Source organism: Spermophilus citellus (assembly GCF_964194105.1).
Source record: "Spermophilus citellus genome assembly, chromosome: 2".
In the NCBI taxonomy this organism is placed as follows: Eukaryota; Metazoa; Chordata; class Mammalia; order Rodentia; family Sciuridae; genus Spermophilus; species Spermophilus citellus.
This window is the reverse complement of record NC_138183.1, coordinates 74,538,713-74,558,283: the sequence shown is the minus strand read 5'-3', so window position 1 is coordinate 74,558,283 and position 19,571 is coordinate 74,538,713. Positions and strand designations below refer to the sequence as shown.

General features: G+C 41.2%; 1 protein-coding gene across 1 annotated transcript; it reads left to right on the top strand.

The window, feature by feature from the left end:
• Positions 1 to 4,609: 4,609 nt before the first annotated feature.
• LOC308642915 (intraflagellar transport protein 20 homolog) lies at positions 4,610 to 5,386 on the top strand. Its single transcript, XM_081282299.1, has 2 exons — positions 4,610 to 5,066; positions 5,143 to 5,386. Exons 1-2 carry the CDS (start codon positions 4,750 to 4,752, stop codon positions 5,225 to 5,227), a joined length of 402 nt encoding a protein of 133 aa, XP_081138425.1. The 5' UTR covers positions 4,610 to 4,749; the 3' UTR covers positions 5,228 to 5,386.
• The last annotated feature ends 14,185 nt before the right edge of the window (positions 5,387 to 19,571 follow it).

The following is a 19,571-nucleotide window of genomic DNA, read 5'->3' as shown; positions in this document are numbered from 1 at the left end:
TTGCTCTTTTCTTTATCCAGATCTGAATTCTTGTCTAATGTTCTTCAGTTCAACCTCAGGGACTCCCCTCATGCAGGACAAGTCTAGTGTGGACCAACTCCCTCAGCTCATCTTTATCAGGTACTTTGAATATATGTGTCCCTTTAAAATTCCTGTTGAAATTTTAACCCCAATGCAACAGTATAGACAGATGTGGTGCCTTCAGGAGGTAGTTATGCCATAAAGCTCCATTTTCATGGATATGACGTGTACTTTAAGAAAAAAGCTTTTGTCTAGTATGTACAAGGCCCTGATTCAATCCCCAGCATCTCCACCCACCCACCTCCACCACACAAAAGTACATCTACAAGCTGGGCACAGTGGCATACACCTGTAATCCTAGCTACTTGGGACACTGAGCCAGGAGAATCACATGCTTGAGGCTATCCTTGAGCATCTTGGTGAGACCTGGCCTCAAAATAAGAATTGCTGGAGATATCGTTTCGTGGCATAGCACTTATCTAGCATGCTCAAGGCCCTGTTTTTAACTTCAAGTAGAGAAATAAAATAAAGAACATGGCTTGAGATAGTGAATTTAGCACTTCTGTCTCTTCTACCTTGTTAGGACACAGCAGCAAAATGCTACATTTGGAGAATGCCTTGATCTTGGACTCGCCTCTTTTCAGAACTGTGAGTAGTTAATTTCTGTTGTTGATAAAATAACTCAGCACAGTGTTACACTAGCACCAAGGGACCAAGGCATCTGAGAATGGCCATTTCTCTTTCCTATAAAAAGGACACTTTTTCAGGCAATAGGATTCTTGGCTGATAGATTTTTTCTTTCATCACTTTGACTCTATCAACCCACTGCTTTTGGGTTCCAGGGTTTCTGATGAGAAATCTGATGAGCACCATATGTGGAAATTATGATGAAAGCTCCTTACCTCTGAGCCTCATAGATGTCAATAATGTGCCATATAGTGACTTCAGGAACAGAGCGTTTTGTTACAGTATCATAATGTGAGTGAAGTGCTACCATCCTTTTGACCCCAACAATTCCAAGTTGAAAGAAAAAAGAATTGAATACCTTGATGGTAGATATGATGATGAGCCCTTTAAAAGCTAAAAATTATTATTGATTTTCAAACTCAAAATGAGTTGAAGCTTCCTACAGATTTTAATTTCTAAACAAGTAAATATCAGTCTGTATAATTCACTGAAGCCAAAAACTTCTGAAGTCTTTTCTTATTTTTATTACTAAAGTGGAAAAGGAGGCAGGAGCAGTGGTGCATGCCTGTAATCCCAGGGGCTCAGGAGGCTCAGACAGGAGGACTGCAAGTTCAAGGCCAGTCTCAGCAACTTAGCAAGGCCCTGTCTCAAAATAAAAAATAAAAAGGCCTAGGAATGTCATTCAGTGATAAAGCATCCCTGGGTTTAATCCCCAGTAGCAATAAAAATAAAAATAAAATGGAAAATATCCTGGAGGCCAAAAAGGGAGACAACCACTGTGAGTTACACTCAACTATGACTGGGGCATTTCTTGCTCTGATGTCCCAAGGAGCCAACGTGAGGGAGTTTCAAATACTGCTATGTAAGGCCCTGGCTTCTACTATCTTTGTTGTTGTTGTTTGTTTGTTTGTTTGTCCACAGTATAAGGTGGGGTTTGATGGGTGACCTGCAGGACTCAGATGAGTTAACTCATTTGGTTCTTGGGTGATTTTGGTATTTGAATTTGGTTTATCAATTATGGGTTTATTTTTTGACTTCAGCTTTTTATTTTGTTTGGGTTTTTTTTGTTGTTGTTGTTGTTGTTATTACTAATTTTTTTAGCTAGCATCCTTAGTTGCTGTTGCTGCTTAGGATGTATAGTGGGAGTGGTCAGAGCAGTGAGGTTGTGACAGTGTGGCAGGGCCTCTCAGCTGGCTCTTCCCATGAGAGGACACTCACAAATCATTATAGTGTCCTGAGGGACTCTGGGTAGAGCAGCTTTGCCAGGTGAAACTGGCCTGTCAGATCCTCACCAGGACAGAGGTGGCCATGAAGTCCTGCCAAAGATGGAGCAGAACTTCCCCATCATCACATCTGAAGTGGACATAATGGAGACTGTGGAACATCCAACTGTGATCCTACTGTTCTATGTCATTGAATCCACTGAAAACATCTGCCTCAGCATGGAGCATGCTGGTGGGGGCAGCTACTGCACCACACCTTGGAGGCTGGTAAGATGCATGAGGAGGAGCCCATGAGAATGTTCAGGTAGATCACATTCACCATGCACTATTGCCACGAGAGGGACATCGTGCACGAGATCTGAAGCTGGCAAACATCTGGTGGACACAAAAGAAACATTAAGCTCTAAGACTTCAGTCCAGATGGTAGGACCATGACTAGGCAGAAGCTGGACATGTTTTTTAGACTTCTCCTACATTGTGCCCCAGAAATCTTCTGGCAGGAAGAATACAATGTCCCATGGCAAATGTCAACAGCCCGAGTGTCATTCTGTACTTTATGGTCACACAGTGTCTCCATTTGAAGGGAACCACCTCTTTTCAGCTGAAGGAGCAGGTCTTGCATGCAAGGGATGACATTCCCTCTCATATGTCCACTCAAATGCAAAGTGTCGTCAGTCAGTTACCTACTGTGAAACGCACACAGAGGCCCATGGTAGCCCAAATCATGGGACACCATGATTGGACCACGGTGAGCAGTATTTACTGACTCATTCAAACCAGCCACTCTTCAGCCATCTGGACCGCTCAATGAAGATCATGTTTAGCACAGGTTATGATCTACATGACACCTGGATAACTTTGGTAAACAGAAAACCAGTGAGGTGACAGCTGCTTATCTGATGCTCCAGCACCAGAACCCAGGAAGCAGGCTGCGTGTCCCGAGCTAAGCCTGTGCATCCAGAGGTTGGGCCGTACCTACCCCATGCAGATCCTCCTGTCTTTCCTCTGTCCCCAGGAGGAGTGCCAGTGAGCCTGCCCTTCACACAGCTCCCTTTTTGTCCTCAGACATCAGCTGCCTGAGGAGGACAAGCTGTCAGGACAAAAGGGTGGCAGAAGAGCCAGACTGCCTGCCATTCCTCTCTGCCACCTGCAGGCAAGGACTCCACTCCCAGCATGGCCCCCAGGATGTCCCCAACTACCCCTAGCTCCTGACAATCATCAGTAGGTGGGATGCAGAGAGCAGCAAGCCCCCCAGGTTATCTTGTCAGAAGATAGCTCCCTCTCCATGGGAAAGCCCCATGGTGAGGCTGCAGCCTGTACCCAGGACAACACTAAGGGCTGGAAGGAGGTAACTAGGAGGATTGCCACCCGCACTCTATAAAAATGTTACTGCACACCATCTTGCTGCATGCTGGCCCAAAATACAGACCCCAGATTCAGAAACAAAGTGGTTCCAATGAAATTGAACTGCTGAGACAGAGAAACGAGTAGATAGAGCAGCCTAGCATTTTATTTCTTATTTTTAATACTTTTTGTAGTTGTGGATGGATAGAATACCTTCATTTTATTTATTTACCTTTTATGTGGTGCTGAGGATCCAACCCAGGGCCCCACATGTGCTAGGCAAGCACTCTAACCATTGAGCTACGACCCCATCCCCATCATTTTATTTCATATATGCTTTTATTAATGTCATTTTTAGTTAACACAGCATGACTATAAACATTTATGAGGTACAATGTGATATTTAGATCATTAAGTCCATTTTGCACGTCTCTGTACATTTTAAGTGTACAGACGACCCAAGCTCTGGATCCTGATGACACAGTGTGGTGTTGGCCAGGCATGGATGCAAACATCGGCAGGAGGCAGTGTACACACAGCCTCTGTCTTCTTCACATGGATTCCTGTCATGAGGGCATCGGTGCTGCCTGAAGATGCATGGGCCCCCCTTCCCCTATCTGGGAGAGACATCAGAGACTTTTTCCTGGGATACTTTCTGCCTTCCCTGCTCTTCTCTGTCCTTTCTCCCATGTCTGAGATAGCAGAGATGGTTCTTAATAAATTTCTGTTTCTCATAACTCTTATAATAAAATTGATGTTCCTGAAAGATGCAAAGAGAGAGAGAAACATGGCTCTAAGAGGTTGATTTCCCTGATTGCACAATGCCAGAACATTCACACCTAGGGCCAGGTGCAACCTCACTTTCAGCCACTATGGTACCCTGCTTCCCTATGTACCACATGCCTGCCGACCACTTTGTATGGCCATACTTGGTCCACAGAGACTTTTCCCATGGAAGGGTCTCCAGGGCCAGTGGCCACTTTGCTCTCCATGACTCATCCAGCAGCCAGAAGTCCATTGTGTTTCCTCTTACTATTTTCTTACTATTATTGGAAAGTAGAAACTGTGGTCACTAAGTGCTTTCAAATGGAGCTGCTCAGGAAAACAGACTTTCATGAAAGTCACGCTGTGGTAAACAGATCTTGTAGCCGTGGCAGCCGCCGAGTTAAGTATGGAGTGCTGCTAACTGGAGGAAGAAGCTGCCTGCCAACCTCAGCCTGGGCCACAGAGTACCCGCGGCTAAACTATGTGCTCCTCCAGGGCAGGCACCATGTTGCATTCAGCTCTGTACCTCCAGCATCTAGCAGTCTTGGCATGTAGTAGGCACTCAAGAAATGTGTGGTGAATGAACAATGCCTGTGACAAGCAACTGGACTTTATTCTTTCCTGATCCTTGCTCCTATGGCACATCTCTTCTGCCACTGTCACCCCTTCAGAACAGAACTTCTTTAGGGAACCTGGAAGGGAAACAGCTATGGCCAAGGACATCCTGGGTAAAGCAGGGCTGCACTTTGATGAGCTGAACAAGTTGTGGGTGTTGGACCCCGAGGTAACCCAGCAGACCATAGAGCTCAAGGAAGAGTGCAAGGAGTTTGTGGACAAAATTGGCCAGTTTCAGAAAATAGTTGGTGGTCTAACTGAGCTTGTTGACCAACTTGCAAAAGAAGCAGAAAATGAAAAAATGAAGGCCATTGGTGCTCGGAACTTGTTCAAATCCATAGCAAAGCAGACAGAAGCCCAACAGCAGCAACTTCAAGCACTGATAGCAGAAAAGAAAATGCAGCTAGAAAGGTATCGGGTTGAATATGAAGCTTTGTGTAAAGTAGAAGCAGAACAAAATGAATTTATTGACCAATTTATTTTTCAGAAATGAACTGAAAATTTCATTTTATACCAGGAAGGCAAAAAAAGCCCCCAAACCCAAAAACCTCTGTACCATTCCAGTGACTTGACTAATGGCCTACTTCATGACAGTGTGCAAGGAAAACAGCCTTCTGAAGGCAGTAATGCAGTCCAGGGGTAGGACTAGAATGAGTGAGTGAACAGCTACTGCCAGTGGCCATGCTGGGCAGGTTCTCACCTCCTACATTCTTAGTATGAATGAAGCAGTCTGTAAACTTTTTTTTTTTTTGTAAACTTACAAAGCTTTGGAAATAAAAAACTATTGTTTTCAAAAAAAAATCTAACAAAAAGTCACCTGCCCTTAGAAATCAGAGAGGATGGAGGATAGGAGAGTGAAAGAGCAGGAGAGAGAGTATGAGTGAGATGCTGTTGTTGTGACCTGAGCAGCAAACTGAAATATCCTTGATCACCAAGAATAGGCTGCTGGATAAAAGAGAATAAAATCATGGCATCTGCAGGTAAATGGATGCAGTTGAGAAGATAATGCTAAGTGAACCAAATGCCAAATGTTTTCTCTGATATAAGGAGGCTGATTCATAGTGGGGTAGGGAGGGGGAACATGGGAGGAATAGAAGAACTCTAGATAGGGCAGATGGGTGGGAGGGTAAGGGAGGGGGCATGAGGGTAGAAAAGATGGTGGAATGGAATGGACATCATTATCCAAAGTAGATGTATGAAGACACGAATTGGTGTGAATATGCTATATACAACCAGAAATATGAAAAATTGTGCTCTATATGTGTAATAAGAATTGTAATGCATTCTGCTGTCATATATAAATAAAAAAAATTTTAAAAGATAGGCTGCTGGGATAGAAGAAATTCAGATTGCTTGAGTTCAATTCTGATTCCATCACTTTCTTGATAAGTGAATCTTTGTGCCAGTTATTCAACTTCTCTGGACATCAGTTTCCTCATCTGTACCAAGAATAATGACAGATTAATAAGGTTGCTACAAATTTTAGTATAATAAGTCATGGAAAGCAGTACATAATAAGTGCTAAATAAATATTAGGTAGTAACTAAATTAAAGCAATTTGGGGAAGTGGTGGATTGAATATTGAATCAGCTGCCTTGGGTACTGACTGTACCAATTATCACAAACTGAGCATCTTAAAACAATAAAGATACATTCTGCCAAAGTTCTGGAGCCGAGAAGTCTGAAATCAAGGTGTTGCTAGCACCATGCACTTTCCAGGAGAATCCTTCCTTGCCTGTACCTGAGTTGGTGACTACCAGCTTTCCATGTGGCTATGTCATTCCCATCTCTGCCTCCAATTCCATATGACCTTCTCTGTGTATCTTCTCCTCTCTTTTTCTTCCAAGCACACTTGTCATTGGATTTAGGATGCACTTGGGTAATCCAGGATGATCTGACCTCAAGATTCTTAATTACATCTACAAAGACACTTTTTTCTGAACAAGGTCACTTTCACAGGTTCTGGGTGTCAGAACATGGACATATCTTTTTAGAGGCTGGCATTCAACCTACCACAGGTATTAAGTACGTCTTTCCACTTCTCTTTTAACTATTTTCATTCCACTCTTGGCTGGGAACCCCATGTCCTTGGGTTGTTTTCTAAACACGGATAGTTTTTCCTTGGCTCAAGAAATATTTATGAATGCCCACTGTGCATTAGGCTCAGTGCCATAGAGGATATAAAAATAAAACCTCGTGGACCACTAACTAATGCAAGACTGAAATGATGGAGGCCATCAGAGAAGTACAAATGAAGGCCTTCAGGGGTCACTTGAAAAGGGAGGTAGTAACCGAACCAGATGATGGGAACATATGGACATGTAGGAATTGGAAAATAACATTCAAAAACAAGAATGATAGGAGCAAAAGTAGAGCTGTGGGAGGGCATGGGGTGTGCATTGCAAATAGGAAATTGTTCTTGTTTAAAAACAGGGGCCAGCCGATGGTGACCTGTCCAGTCCATCATCTGTTTTTGTGTACCTCAAACTGAAAATAGTCTTGTTCTTTTTAAATGGCTGGGGGGGAAACATATGTTGAAAAATAATTTGCAGCATGTGAAAAATCATTTGAGATTTAAGTTTCAAGGTAACTAAAGTTTTCTCGAAACAGGGCCGCCCTGATCGTTTCCATGTTGCACGTGGCAGCATTCATACAACGGAGACAAAGCTGAGGGATTGCAACAGTCAGCACTGGCTGAAGAGCCTAAAATACTTACAGAAAAGTCTGCCAGCTCCTGCTTTAGAAAAAGCCTAAGGAGCATAAAGAAAAATAGTGGAAGTAGATGTACCTTGCTAACCAACCTAGGTTGTTGACTTTGCCTAGCTTTTCCATCCATCTAGACTTACCTGTTCTAAAAATCTCACCTTTACAAGGCCTTATTTGGTTATTTGCTAAGTAACCTGATAGCTAATTTTACAATCCTCTTTAAGCTGTGATTGGATCATAGTGTTGAATGTACAACTTGTTACTCCTCCTAGGTAACATATTTATCATTTAGGAGAACCCAAGCCAAAGAATTGCACGCCTGCAGTGTGGTTCAGAAGATAGTTGCAAAGATGAGCCTTTTTATCACCTTCTATGTCTCACTGTATAGGCAGTCGATATTTCTGCCTACCAGAAACAAACTAGTTGGTTGTTAGTTTTGTTATTACCCTTTCAATTAGTTAATAGGGAGTCATGTACCCAGTAGAGAGGGGAGGACTGGCAGGAATTCCCTTGCAATAATTGCCAACCACTGAGAGTGGAGTCTCTATGCCCCCTTTAGCTAACAAAGTGGCTCTGGGTAGTCACCATTAAGATGGAGATATTTTTCATGAAGGACAGAACAGCTCTCTAATGGATTGGAGCTGAAGTTAGAAATTCTGTATGATCTCAAACTTTAGGAAAGGGAAGAGCTGCACATTCTCTGGTCTCACACCCAGAGAATCTGTGGGTCTCCAACAGAATTCAGGAGTTCAAAAAGAGGAGGGAAAAGATGGGTCCAAACTGCAACCTATAAAGCAGTCATGATATTTTTTTGTTCTTTACTTGCTCCAAGGATTTCTGGGTTGTTAAAATAAAAAGACAATATAAGTAGGCAGGAACATCATTTAGAATTTTTTTTTTAATTTTCTCATTTTATTTAAATTTATTCCTAGGGCATAAACATGAACCAGACCCTAGTCTAAATAAGAAATGATCTGAGAGAAGATCTGGTTCTTTCAAAGCAGAGTAAAATGGAAGTTAGAAAGGGAACTCTGGATAGAAGGCAACTGATTCAAATAATCTTTCTGTCCCCATTTCTGCGTGAGTTTGGGTGACATCTTGACTCTCCCTGTGCCGTAGGTTTTTCATCTGTAAAGTGGGGGAAAACGATATTGTCTATGTCTTAGAATAGATGTGAGTATTAAATTATTAAATGAGCTGCTATTTATAAAAGGCACAGACTAGAGACTACCCAGAGTGTGTTTCAATAAACACGAGCATTTCCTGGAGAATTGTGAGCTCGCTTACCTCAAGAACAGCATGAGAATTAGAGTATGTCCCACCTTAAACAAGTACGACTATGATACCTGCTCCAAGTTAGCCAGGGACTTGTTCCTTGGAGCCCATTCTCACTTTCTGCATTTATCCATGAACTTGATCACTGTATGTGAAGATCTCAGGCCTGTTCTTTCTTTTATTTTTAGTAACTAACATTTATTGAGCTTCATGTGACAAGAACTTTGATGATTACATGTTTCACATGCATTATCTCATTTATTTCTCATAACAATCCCATAGGGTAACTATTACTATTAGCCCCATCCCCATTTTGTAGATGAGGAAACAGATGTTATACAGTGGGTAGGTCAAGTGGTGCTGGACTCAAATCCAGGCCATGTGATCTCATTCTTTTAGAACAGCAGTTTCCAACCTGGACTAGTTTTGCCTCTGCAGATGATTGAATAAAGTACCCTCAAATATGTTCATATCTTAACACTCAGAATCTGTGAGTGTTACTTATATGGCAAAAGACACTTTGCAGATGCGATTAAGTTAAGGATATTATGGTGGGGAGATAAGCCTGCTTTACCCAGATGTGGCCGATAGTATTGCAATAGTCCTCATAAGGGCAAAGGAAGCAGTGATATGATGACGGAATAAGTGTTGGGAATGATGCATTTTGAACATGGAAGAAGAGGCTACAAGTCAAGGAATATAGTTAGCCACCAGAAACTGGAAAAGGCAAGGAAACAGATTTTCCTCTCAGAGACTCAAGAAGGAGCCAGACTGCCAACACCTTGATTGTGGCCCCATAAGACACGTTTCAGATCTCTGACCTCCCAAATTATAAGAGAATGAATTTGTATTATTTTAGGTTGTTAACTTTGCCATAATATGTTACAGCAGCAGTAGGAAACTAATACATGATTCCAGAGGACATATGGCAAGACCCTGAGACATTTTTGTCTGTTGTAGTGCAAGGGGTAGTAATACTAGGTGGTAGCTACTGAGGTTTTGTTGAAACATGATGATTTTTTTTTAATGTTTTATCCATGGCTGCCTTGAAGCTACGATGGCAGAAATGAATAATCACAACAGAGACCCTATGGTCCTCACACCTAAAATGTTTACTATCTGCTTTTTATAGAAATCGGTTGCTAACTCCTGATTTACACTCAATAAACACCTTTATTTGTTGCTGTCCCTCACCTTATGAGAAAGCTCAGGATCACACTTCAGCGTCTTGTCCCACTCCAAGAAGGGGGATTATAATTTCTATCAGTGACATATGAAGGACACACAGTGTAGCTTTTGTTGGGAGGTGGAACACAGCCAATTTTTTCCCTATTCATGATTTATATTCTCTTTTCTCATGCTGTCCTTATAGATACATTTCAGAAATGAAGTGGGACCAGTGTGAGAACTAGAGGTAAATATGCAGTTGCTTGCAGCATATTTAGTTTTAAGACTCCAAAGAGAAAGGTTAGAATGGGGTGTATGCAGCCAGCTGGTCAGGACAGGCAGGCATTGGTGTAGGACTGGGGAACAAGAGTGAGTCTACCACCAGTAGAACCATCGTGTTCCTTCTCCATTTCCTATTAAGGGAAACATTAAAATTTATGAAGTTTCCTTCTAGTAGTGAAAAGGAATTCTCTTCATTGGCATTGGTTCATTTTTCTGGAGATTTCTTTTCCGTATGCTATGCTTGAATTGTGTCTCCTCCAAATTTATAACAGAGACCTATCTCCCAGTACTAAAGAATGTCACTGTATTTGGGAACAGGGATCAGGTTGTCAGGTGAATTCTAATCCAATATGACTGTTGTCCGAATAAGAAGAGGAAATCAGGACACAGACATACACGGAGAGCACCACGAGAGACACAGGGAGAGACAACCATCTATGTCTGGAGCAAGATCCCAAATGAACCAAACCTGTGGCCCCTTGATCTTGGCCTTCTAACCTCTACAACTGTGGAAAAATAAATTTCTGCTGCCCAAGGCACCCAGTCTGTGGGACTCTGTTATGGCAGCCCTAACAAACTAATATGCCATACATCAGGTTTTCTATATGAGTGGAGCTAGCATGTCTTTTCTTGGCCTGATTAAATACCCTCTCCCCCCACAGGCATTTCATTTTGCTTGCTGACTGTACCAACACTGAGGTTTTTGTTTGTTTATTTTAAATATCTGTTTTTAAAGGTTTCTACCCATTAGTTTAGCAATTGTACCTCCAGGAATTTTCTATAAAAAGGAAATTGTCATACAAAAGCATAAAGCTTCATGCATAAAGCTTTGCAACCCACAAATACATCTCATTTTTCCAATTAAAAAATGACATATTATGTTACTTTTATGTAAACCCCAAATACTAAATGTCAGGTGAAATTTTTTTAATAATTTGAAAATTGGTAAGTAAAAAAGGAGACCCCCCCCCTTACATTTATTCAGAATCCCACTCCTTGGAGATAACTATGAGTGTATCATGCACATATGGTTATAAAAATAAACACACTTACCCATGTATTTCTGAAATTAGAAAGGGAAAAGCAGTTATTTCGAATATTGAAATTTTTCTCACTATATCATGAACATTTTCCTATGTTTATTCACTTCCCCTGTTTATTCAGGTTAATGCCACATAACTCCCACATCAACCTGCAGGGACACTACCTCTCCTTCCCTTACTCTGCTGATGGCCTTTTGCAAGCAAATCCAGTGGGTTTGCCTCTCAGTGAGTGAAAAGCCAGCACAACCAGGAGATAAGAGAGCAAAGAGAAGTTTATTGCTTCCCCACGTAAGGAGAGCACTGGGGATCATTCCGGAAGCAGTGTGTCCCCAGCAAACAAAGCAAGGGGTTTTTATTGGAGAAACACAAATATATTCACGTGAGATGGATTCATCATCACATGTAGAGGCAAGCACATTCTTGAGCAAACCCAGTTCACCATCCTGCCTGCCTAAGCATCACATGTTAAAAAAAAAAAAAGCAGTTAGAAATGCCCCTTGTGGAGAATATAGTATTATAATGAGCAAAGTTCACATGTAGGTCACCTAGAGGGGTGGGGCAGGAAGCAAGGTTAGTTGGTGCAGAGTTCACAGCTAGGTCGCCTTGTAAGTGTCTCTGGTGGGGCTTATCTGTAACAAAACACAACTTTAGAGGTAGGCTTATGGTTATTTAAAGGTTATTAAGAATGATGGCACTAGAGTCAACTGTCTGGGTTTGAGTCCCTGTGTAGTTGCTGTTGTAATAAATGACCACAAACTCAGTAGCTCAGAACAACACAAATTTATTGAAGTAGCACTCTAACGTCCGAGAGTCCTAAAATTGGCCTAGTGTGTAGCTCAGCGGCAGAGTACCTGGCCTAGTGCACGCAAGGCTCTGGGTTCTACACACAGCACTACAGAAAAAGAGAAGGAGCAAGAAAGGAAAAAAAAATCCTGAAGTCAAGAAGTAGTTCCTTCTGGAAGCTCCAGAGAGTCAGTTTCCTCGCCTTTTCCAGGGTCTAGAGGCTGCCTACATTCCTTGGCTCATGGCCCCTTTCTTATTGCTCAATGTCTACAGCATAGCCTCTGTCCCTGTCTCTCTTTCTGCTTTCATCATCTTATCTCTGTCTCTGACCCTGACCTTGGTGTTTCCATCTTATTGATAGTGAGATGTGGAAAGGTGTGAGTTCTTTGTCTCAGGGATATGAAGAATAAGACCCATGGACAACAGAGGGGTAGAACGCAGTAACAATTTATTTTTGAAACAGAAAGGAAAGTGAGCTCCCACAGGGGAAGGGTCCAGAGTGGGTTGCAGCAGAGCTGCTGCTGTCTAGGGGTTTATATGGTGTTGCTGGGGGTGACCTTTAAAGCTATTGGCTAATGACTTTTAGAGAAGGGAGTTTCTTTGTCTAATCAGAGTGAGACACTCAGTGATCATGTGCCTCCTGCCTAACCATAATGTTGATTACATGCTTGGTCACATGTTGTATGGCTCATCAGACACTTTGTACATGGAATTGTTGCAATCAAGGTTCCCACCCTGTCTGCCTACCATATTTCTGATTCCTGCTCTCAATGGCATTGGGCAGACTCTGATCATTCAGGATAATCTTCTCATCTTAAAATTCTTAACTTAATTACATCTACAAAGTCCCTTTTTCCATGTAAGATAATTTTCCATGTTGCCATTTTATAAGTGATTTTCATGTAAGGTAATATTTACAGATTCTGAGGATTAAGAGGTAGATGTCTTGGGGTGCCATCACATACCACATCTGGAAATGCCATCTTGTTAGCAAATTATGCCTCATCTCAACACCTACTAAAAAAGACAGAGTGATGGTCCCTACTCAGGAAGTTGCTATGACAATCTGGTGAGTCCATACATGGGAGTGGTACTTGGAACATAGTATATGTGCAGTAGTGTTGAAACTATGTAGTTATCTGCTTGCCTTCTTTGCCCTATACTAAACTGCTAGTTCTTTGAAGAAAAACAAATAGAATTTTATATATCTGTATATTTCAGGGCTTGGCACCAGGTCTGGGACATAATAGGTACTCAATAAATGTTCGTCAAATTGAATTGTTCCAGTTAACAGACTACTATTTGCACAGTAAGAAAAGGACAGATAATTGGAATATTATATCATATTATGCTTTCAAATAATTTTTAAAAAGCAAAATAAAATATGCCTATACAATCACAGCCATTTTAACCATACAGAACTAACAACTATGCTTAAATAGATAGACCCGGAAGAAATACACCTAAACATTAACACTTTAATAACAGTGGTCTTAGACTGGCAAAATGATGGGGAGAGGGGGTTCCTCCCATTTTTTGCTTTTGGATTTTCTCTAATGAGCATATTTATTTATTAAATGTAATATTTTTTATATTTTATTTTCACATACCCCTATTGCTTCAAGAAATCAAACATGTATTCAAAGGTGGGTAATAAAGGCAAAATTTTACTTCTGGCAGAGGGGCATGCTGCTGGAACCTGGCTAGCAAGCACGCCTAGGCAGGCAGCCCCTGGTTTATATACCTAAGGCAGCATTGCCTTTTGTCCTGATTGGAGGACTCAGGGGCACAATCTACATGACTGGTCAATTTTAAATTTAAGGCAGGCAAAAGGGAAGGGCTATAATTAAAATGACTACACTTAGATCCAATTAAGGCCGAATACTATATTCTGAAAATGGACCACCAGACTTTCTATTTCTCACGCTCTTGTTCACTAAACGTGAGAGGCGGCATGAAGCATTGAGTCAACTCAGGCTCTGTCTGGGTTACAGTTTTGAGTCTAGCACTTATATGCTGGGTAAACTGAGGCCAGCTGCTATTGTGGATGCTTTTGTCATTTTCTGGGCTGCAGTGGGGGCCAGGAGGGTAAATGCACACAAAGTGCCCAGCATGTCATGTGGCAAACATGGGCACTGAATATGCATTAGCCATTTTTATCATGGTTATTATTGCTAAGAGGTTAATGCTGTCGAACACTCGTATGAAGAGTTACAAGGAGACATTTATTTGGAAAAAGAAATACAAAATTGGAAATAAGGTCAACTGCTTGGATCTTGGTCTGTCTCTTCATGAATTATTTCATTTTTAACTCTTTTCAAGTAAGAATAAACCCAATCTGATAATACAAAGGCATTTTTCAAATATTCTGTTTTTAGCAATGGAATTTCCCCTCCTCCCCCCAAAATCTCTTGTAAATCCCCCAGATATAAAACAGATCAAAACAACTGCTCTGGTAAAAATAGGGGTCAGGCCATGTGTTCTGAGCACCACATCATCCTCACAGATCTGAAGCATCTCAGAGAATAAGCTGGAAAATACTGTCTGTATACAAACCTAGCTGGTTCAGGAATTGAAAATGTCCCAACTTCTTGGGACAGGGACACTGTGTTGCTAGCACCCTATGGTAGTTTGAGGCCGCAGTCAGCAGAGAAGGGTGCACAGGGTGCACGAGGAGCAGCTTTATCCAAGTTCCTAAACAACTGGGTGCAGTGTTTGTACACATCTCCACCCTGTTCCTCAGGAGCTATGACCTTATTGGAGCTGGAACTGCACAAAGGGATTGTCCTCCAATGCTGGGCCTCTTGACGACCCTCTGTTTACCCATCCCTCAGCAGGTGGCAGCTGCACAGTCAGTCCCTTTTGATTTCCATGGCTCAGGAGCAGTGAGTTAAGACCTGAGCTAAATAAACATATCATTTGGCACTGGCAGGATTCCTGATGGCCTGGGCCAGGCGAGGTTTAAGGAGGATTAGGTTTAGATTAGGAGAGGGATGGAGTTATTCTCACCCCCACTGCACCCCCTCTGTAGTTTCTTAAGTGTCTTAGGGTTTTGTAAGAGGAGAGTGGACAGACAGCCTCAGCTCCAGTTGCTCCAGAAATAAAAGTGGTGAGCTTGGTGTTCTTTTCTAGAAAGTCTGCTGTGTGCCTCTGAGCCTGGTTTCAGCTCTAAGGGTCGAGGATTCTTGGGAATTGGCTGAAGGCTCTAGATCTTTGCTCTAGAGAATTACACCCCCCACACATACCACACAAACACAGAGAGACCATTTTACTTCTTTCTCGGGATCCCCTGAACCTCTCAGGATGGAGGGTGTGTCAGCACTGTACCCTCACTCCTGGGAGGCTGCACTGTCCCCCCAGGTGAGCCAAGAGGGTGCCCTGCCTGACTGTCCTCCCAGAGCGGCTCCTCAGTGACCACAGCCATGCTGAAGGGACTTTGCTGTCACAATGCCAGGTTCCCCTGGCAGTCTGGCTTTGAAGCAGCTCGCTGGGGGCTCTGGCAGTTGTTCTTGTTTATTACACAAAGTCTTGCTTCACTCCCTGGCGACAGCTTGCAAACCGAAGCTATTTTACTTCCCAGTGACAAACAGGTTAGAGAAGAGAGGGAAGGAAACAAAACACAGCACGACAGACACCTTCTGAGGCCACCATTTCTCCTCAGGATCCTGGAAAATCTTCACCCCAATATCCTCCAGCTCTGGTTTTGCTTCTGGGGTCCTTGGGCTTGTTTCTGCCAGACCTTGAGAGCAAGAAGCTGGCCAGGTGTACTCTTCCTCCTGTCCTGACCTCTCAGAGGGGTTTTCCTCCATTTTTTTTTTTAAGAAGCATGAGGCTATCACTTTCCCTCCCCAATTAAAAAGATGTTCTCATCCTGGCTGACTTATCTGGAAAAAAACTGCAATGTTATAAAAAGGAGAAAAGGAGGCAGGGGCAAGTATTAGGGAAAGCTAGATGTACTTTTCAGTTCTGTGAACATCTGTCTGCCTCTCATCTTTACCACACAAAAATCCTGGCTCAGAACCCTTGCAGAAGAGTTGTGAGGAGTGTCCGGTGTATCACCCACTTCTCCAATAGTGAGCAAGGTACTTAATCTCTTGGAGCCTCAGTTTAAAATGGTAACAGCTCTGTAAGGTATTGGTGAGAATTCAATGAGAACATGGGCCAACTTGTTAGGAGTCCTCTGACTCCAAATGAACACTTGAGAACTATTTATTATTAATATATTTTTATTAGTTATTGATGGACCTTTATTTATTTATTTATTTATATGTAGTATTGAGAATTAAACCCAGTGCCTCCCACATACTAGGCAAGCGCTCTACCACTGAGCCACAACCCCAGGCCCTTAGTATTAATATTGTAGACATTTCTTATTCCACAGTGAAACATGATTTTCATTGTAGAAAATGCCACCTGATGTCACAATAGTCTGTATCTTTGTCCCCTAAATCTCCCTGTAGAAGAACCCTAATCACTTGTGTGATGGTCTTAGGAGGTGGGTCCTTTGGGAGATGATGGGACACAAGGGTGGAGCCCTCACGAATGAGATTGGTGCCTTATTAAGAGTCCCCAGATGGATGAATCTAGAGACTATCATGGTAAGCAAATAAGCCAATCCCCCAAAACCATAGGTCAGAGGTTTTCTCTGATATGTGAAAGCTAACCCCCAATAAGTGGGGGAAGGAGAAGAACAGAGGTTCAGTAGAGTAGACAAAGGGGAATCAAGGGAAGGGAGTGGGGAGAGGGAAAGGAAAGACAGTGGAATGAATCTGACATAACTTTCCTATGTACATATACGAATACCCACAGTGAATCCCACCAAAATGTACATCCACAAGAAATTAATTTAAAAAATAATAACTATGGGTAAATGGCAGAAAGATCAATAGAGGGAAGGGAACACAGGGCGAGGAAAGAGAAAAGGAAGAAGGGTGCTGGGGTCTGAATTAGATTAAGATATATTCCATGGTGTATAATTATGTAAAAATGGATTCTACTATTACGTATAAGTAAAAAGAATCTATAAAAATATTTTTTTTAAAAAAGAGTCCCCAGAGAGCTACTTTGTCCATTTTCATCATGTGAAGACACAGCAAGAAGGCACCATCTATGAATCAGAAAGCAGGCTGTCATCAGACACCGAATCTACTGGCAACTTGCTCCTGGACTTCCCAGCTTCCAGAATTGTGAGAAATAATTTTTTTGTTGTTTATAAGCTCCCTGGTCTGTGGTGTTTTGTTATAGCAGCCTGAATGGACTAACACAATTGCCTTAAAGACAAATATATGCTCTCTCCAGTTTATACAAGAATATTCCACTTGCCACGGTAATGAGCAACTAGGTATACAGCACCACTTTAGAGCTTGGTTAAAGGTTCTGTTTATATTTCTTTTGTTTTTTTTCACAGTTCTGGGATTGATCCCAGGGACACTCACTCTACCCCTGAGCTATATCTTCAGCCTTTGTTTTTTGTTTGTTTGTTTGTTTGTTTGTTTGTTTGGTATTGAGATGGGATCTTGCTAAATTGCCAAGGCTGACTTTGAACTTGTGATTCTCCTGCCTCAGCCTCCTGAGTTGCTGGGATTAGAAGCCCCAGAACAGATTCTAATTCTCAATAATATTCTTAGCCTGAATATAAGGAAACCTGATATGTTCAACCTAGTCTACTATGTAGTAAATATATTTAAAACCATTCAGACTCTGCTCTTTGTTTTAACATCACTGTCATGTCAATGGAGAAGATAATACAAGTTTCTATAAGATTCCACATTTATTGGAACACTTTCCATGTGCTGATAGTGTCCTAAGCAATTTAACCAGTGTAATCCTTTCAATAACCCTCCAAATAGTATTATTATTACTGTTATTTTTAAAAAATGTTAACAGAGACTCAGAATGGTTAAATAAATGGCCCAGAGTCACAGAGCTTGTAAGTATGAGGACTGGTAATAAATCCAGAGCTTCTTGCATTGTGCTGCTTTGGTCTTTGCAAAGTTTTATGAGACTATGTTGCTTCTTTTTCCACTCCCTAAAATAATAATTTTCTGTTGAAAAGTTCATCCTTGCCCACTTTCATAGGCTTGACAGTCTCCCCCTTAAAAGTCTCAGATGGCTTAACACTGACCAGAGAAGGCTCAACTGCAGATTTATTTAAAGTTGCCTCAACATTGTTTGTGAAACTGCTGGATAATTTATTTTTTAACCTCCTCGTATAAGAAAACTATGTAAGTGCACCTATCCTTCAGCCAAGTGGGGAGAAGAAGTAGTGTTTGCTTACATCATCCATAATGTTTGCTATTAAACCTAAGAACTAGTCCTTAAAGCCACACACAGAATCACATGGCAGAGCTTTTGTAAGAACTCACACCAGGTATCTAGTTTATCTTCTTGTTTCTGTTGGCCCTGAGAAAGTGTAAGATTTAACTAATTTTCATTATCTTGTGTCTATATTTTTCCCTGATCCTAAAAGTGGTACATGTCCATTATAAGAAATTCAGAATATGCAGAAAGATACAAAGTATAAAATTGGGCCAAATTTCCTAGTGTTTTATTTGGGCCCAGATTCAAAACTCATTTGTGTTTGAATAATCCCTATGCAATTATTGTGAAGAATTACAAAGGAACCCCTTTTGATTCTAGGACAATTTTAAGATGTTTTACCATAAGTCATTTTAGAGTAGTTGTATTAGGAAAAAAAATAAATAAACCCTTTTTTCTATACTAGTAATTTCTATGAGTGAGTTTCTAGAGAACTGTTGAATGGAGGAAAAGTAAGCCTATGATACTCTCAAATGCTTTGTATTATTTGGCAAACTGGGCTCTGGCCTTCTTGAAACTTTCAGAATGATCTCTCTTGAGCCTTCAAGATGGTTGTTTAAAAATACTTCACCAGAAATATGATTTCTCAATCTCAATTTCTCCTAATTTTCCTTCTTATTTATAAAAATTTAAGACATTGTACCTAAAAAAGAAAATTACAAAAATCAAATTTTCAATATTTACATTTGGATATTTGCAGTATTTAATATTTGCATGTTGAGTAAATATGATTCAGGAAACAAGTTCCCCCTCACATAGATTTCTTTTTTTTTTTTTTTTTTTTTTTTTTTTTTTTTATTGGATGTTCACAACATTACAAAACTCATGACACATCATATTTCATAGATTAGAATCAATTGGGTTATGAACTCCCATTTTTACCCCAAATACAGATTGCAGAATCACATCGGCTACACATCACATTTTTACATACTGCCATATTAGTGACTGTTGTATTCTGCTACCTTTACTATCCTCTAAAATCCCCCCTCCCCTTCCCTCCCATCTTCTCTCTCTACCCCATCTATTGAAATTCATTTCCCTCCATGTTTGTTATCCCATTCCCCTCGTAAACTCTTATATATAATTTTGTATTACAATGAGGGTCTCCCTCCATTTCCATGTGATTTCCCTTTTTTTTTTTTTTTTCCTCCCTTTCCCTCCTGCCTCATGTCTCTGTTTAATGCTAGTCTTTTCTTCCTGCTCAGCCTCACTGTTCTGCTCTTAGTTGCTCTCATTATATCAAAGAAGACATTTGGTATTTGTTTTTTAGGGATTGGCTAGCTTCACTAAGCATAATCTGCTCTAGTGCCATCCATTTCCCTGCAAATTCCGTGATTTT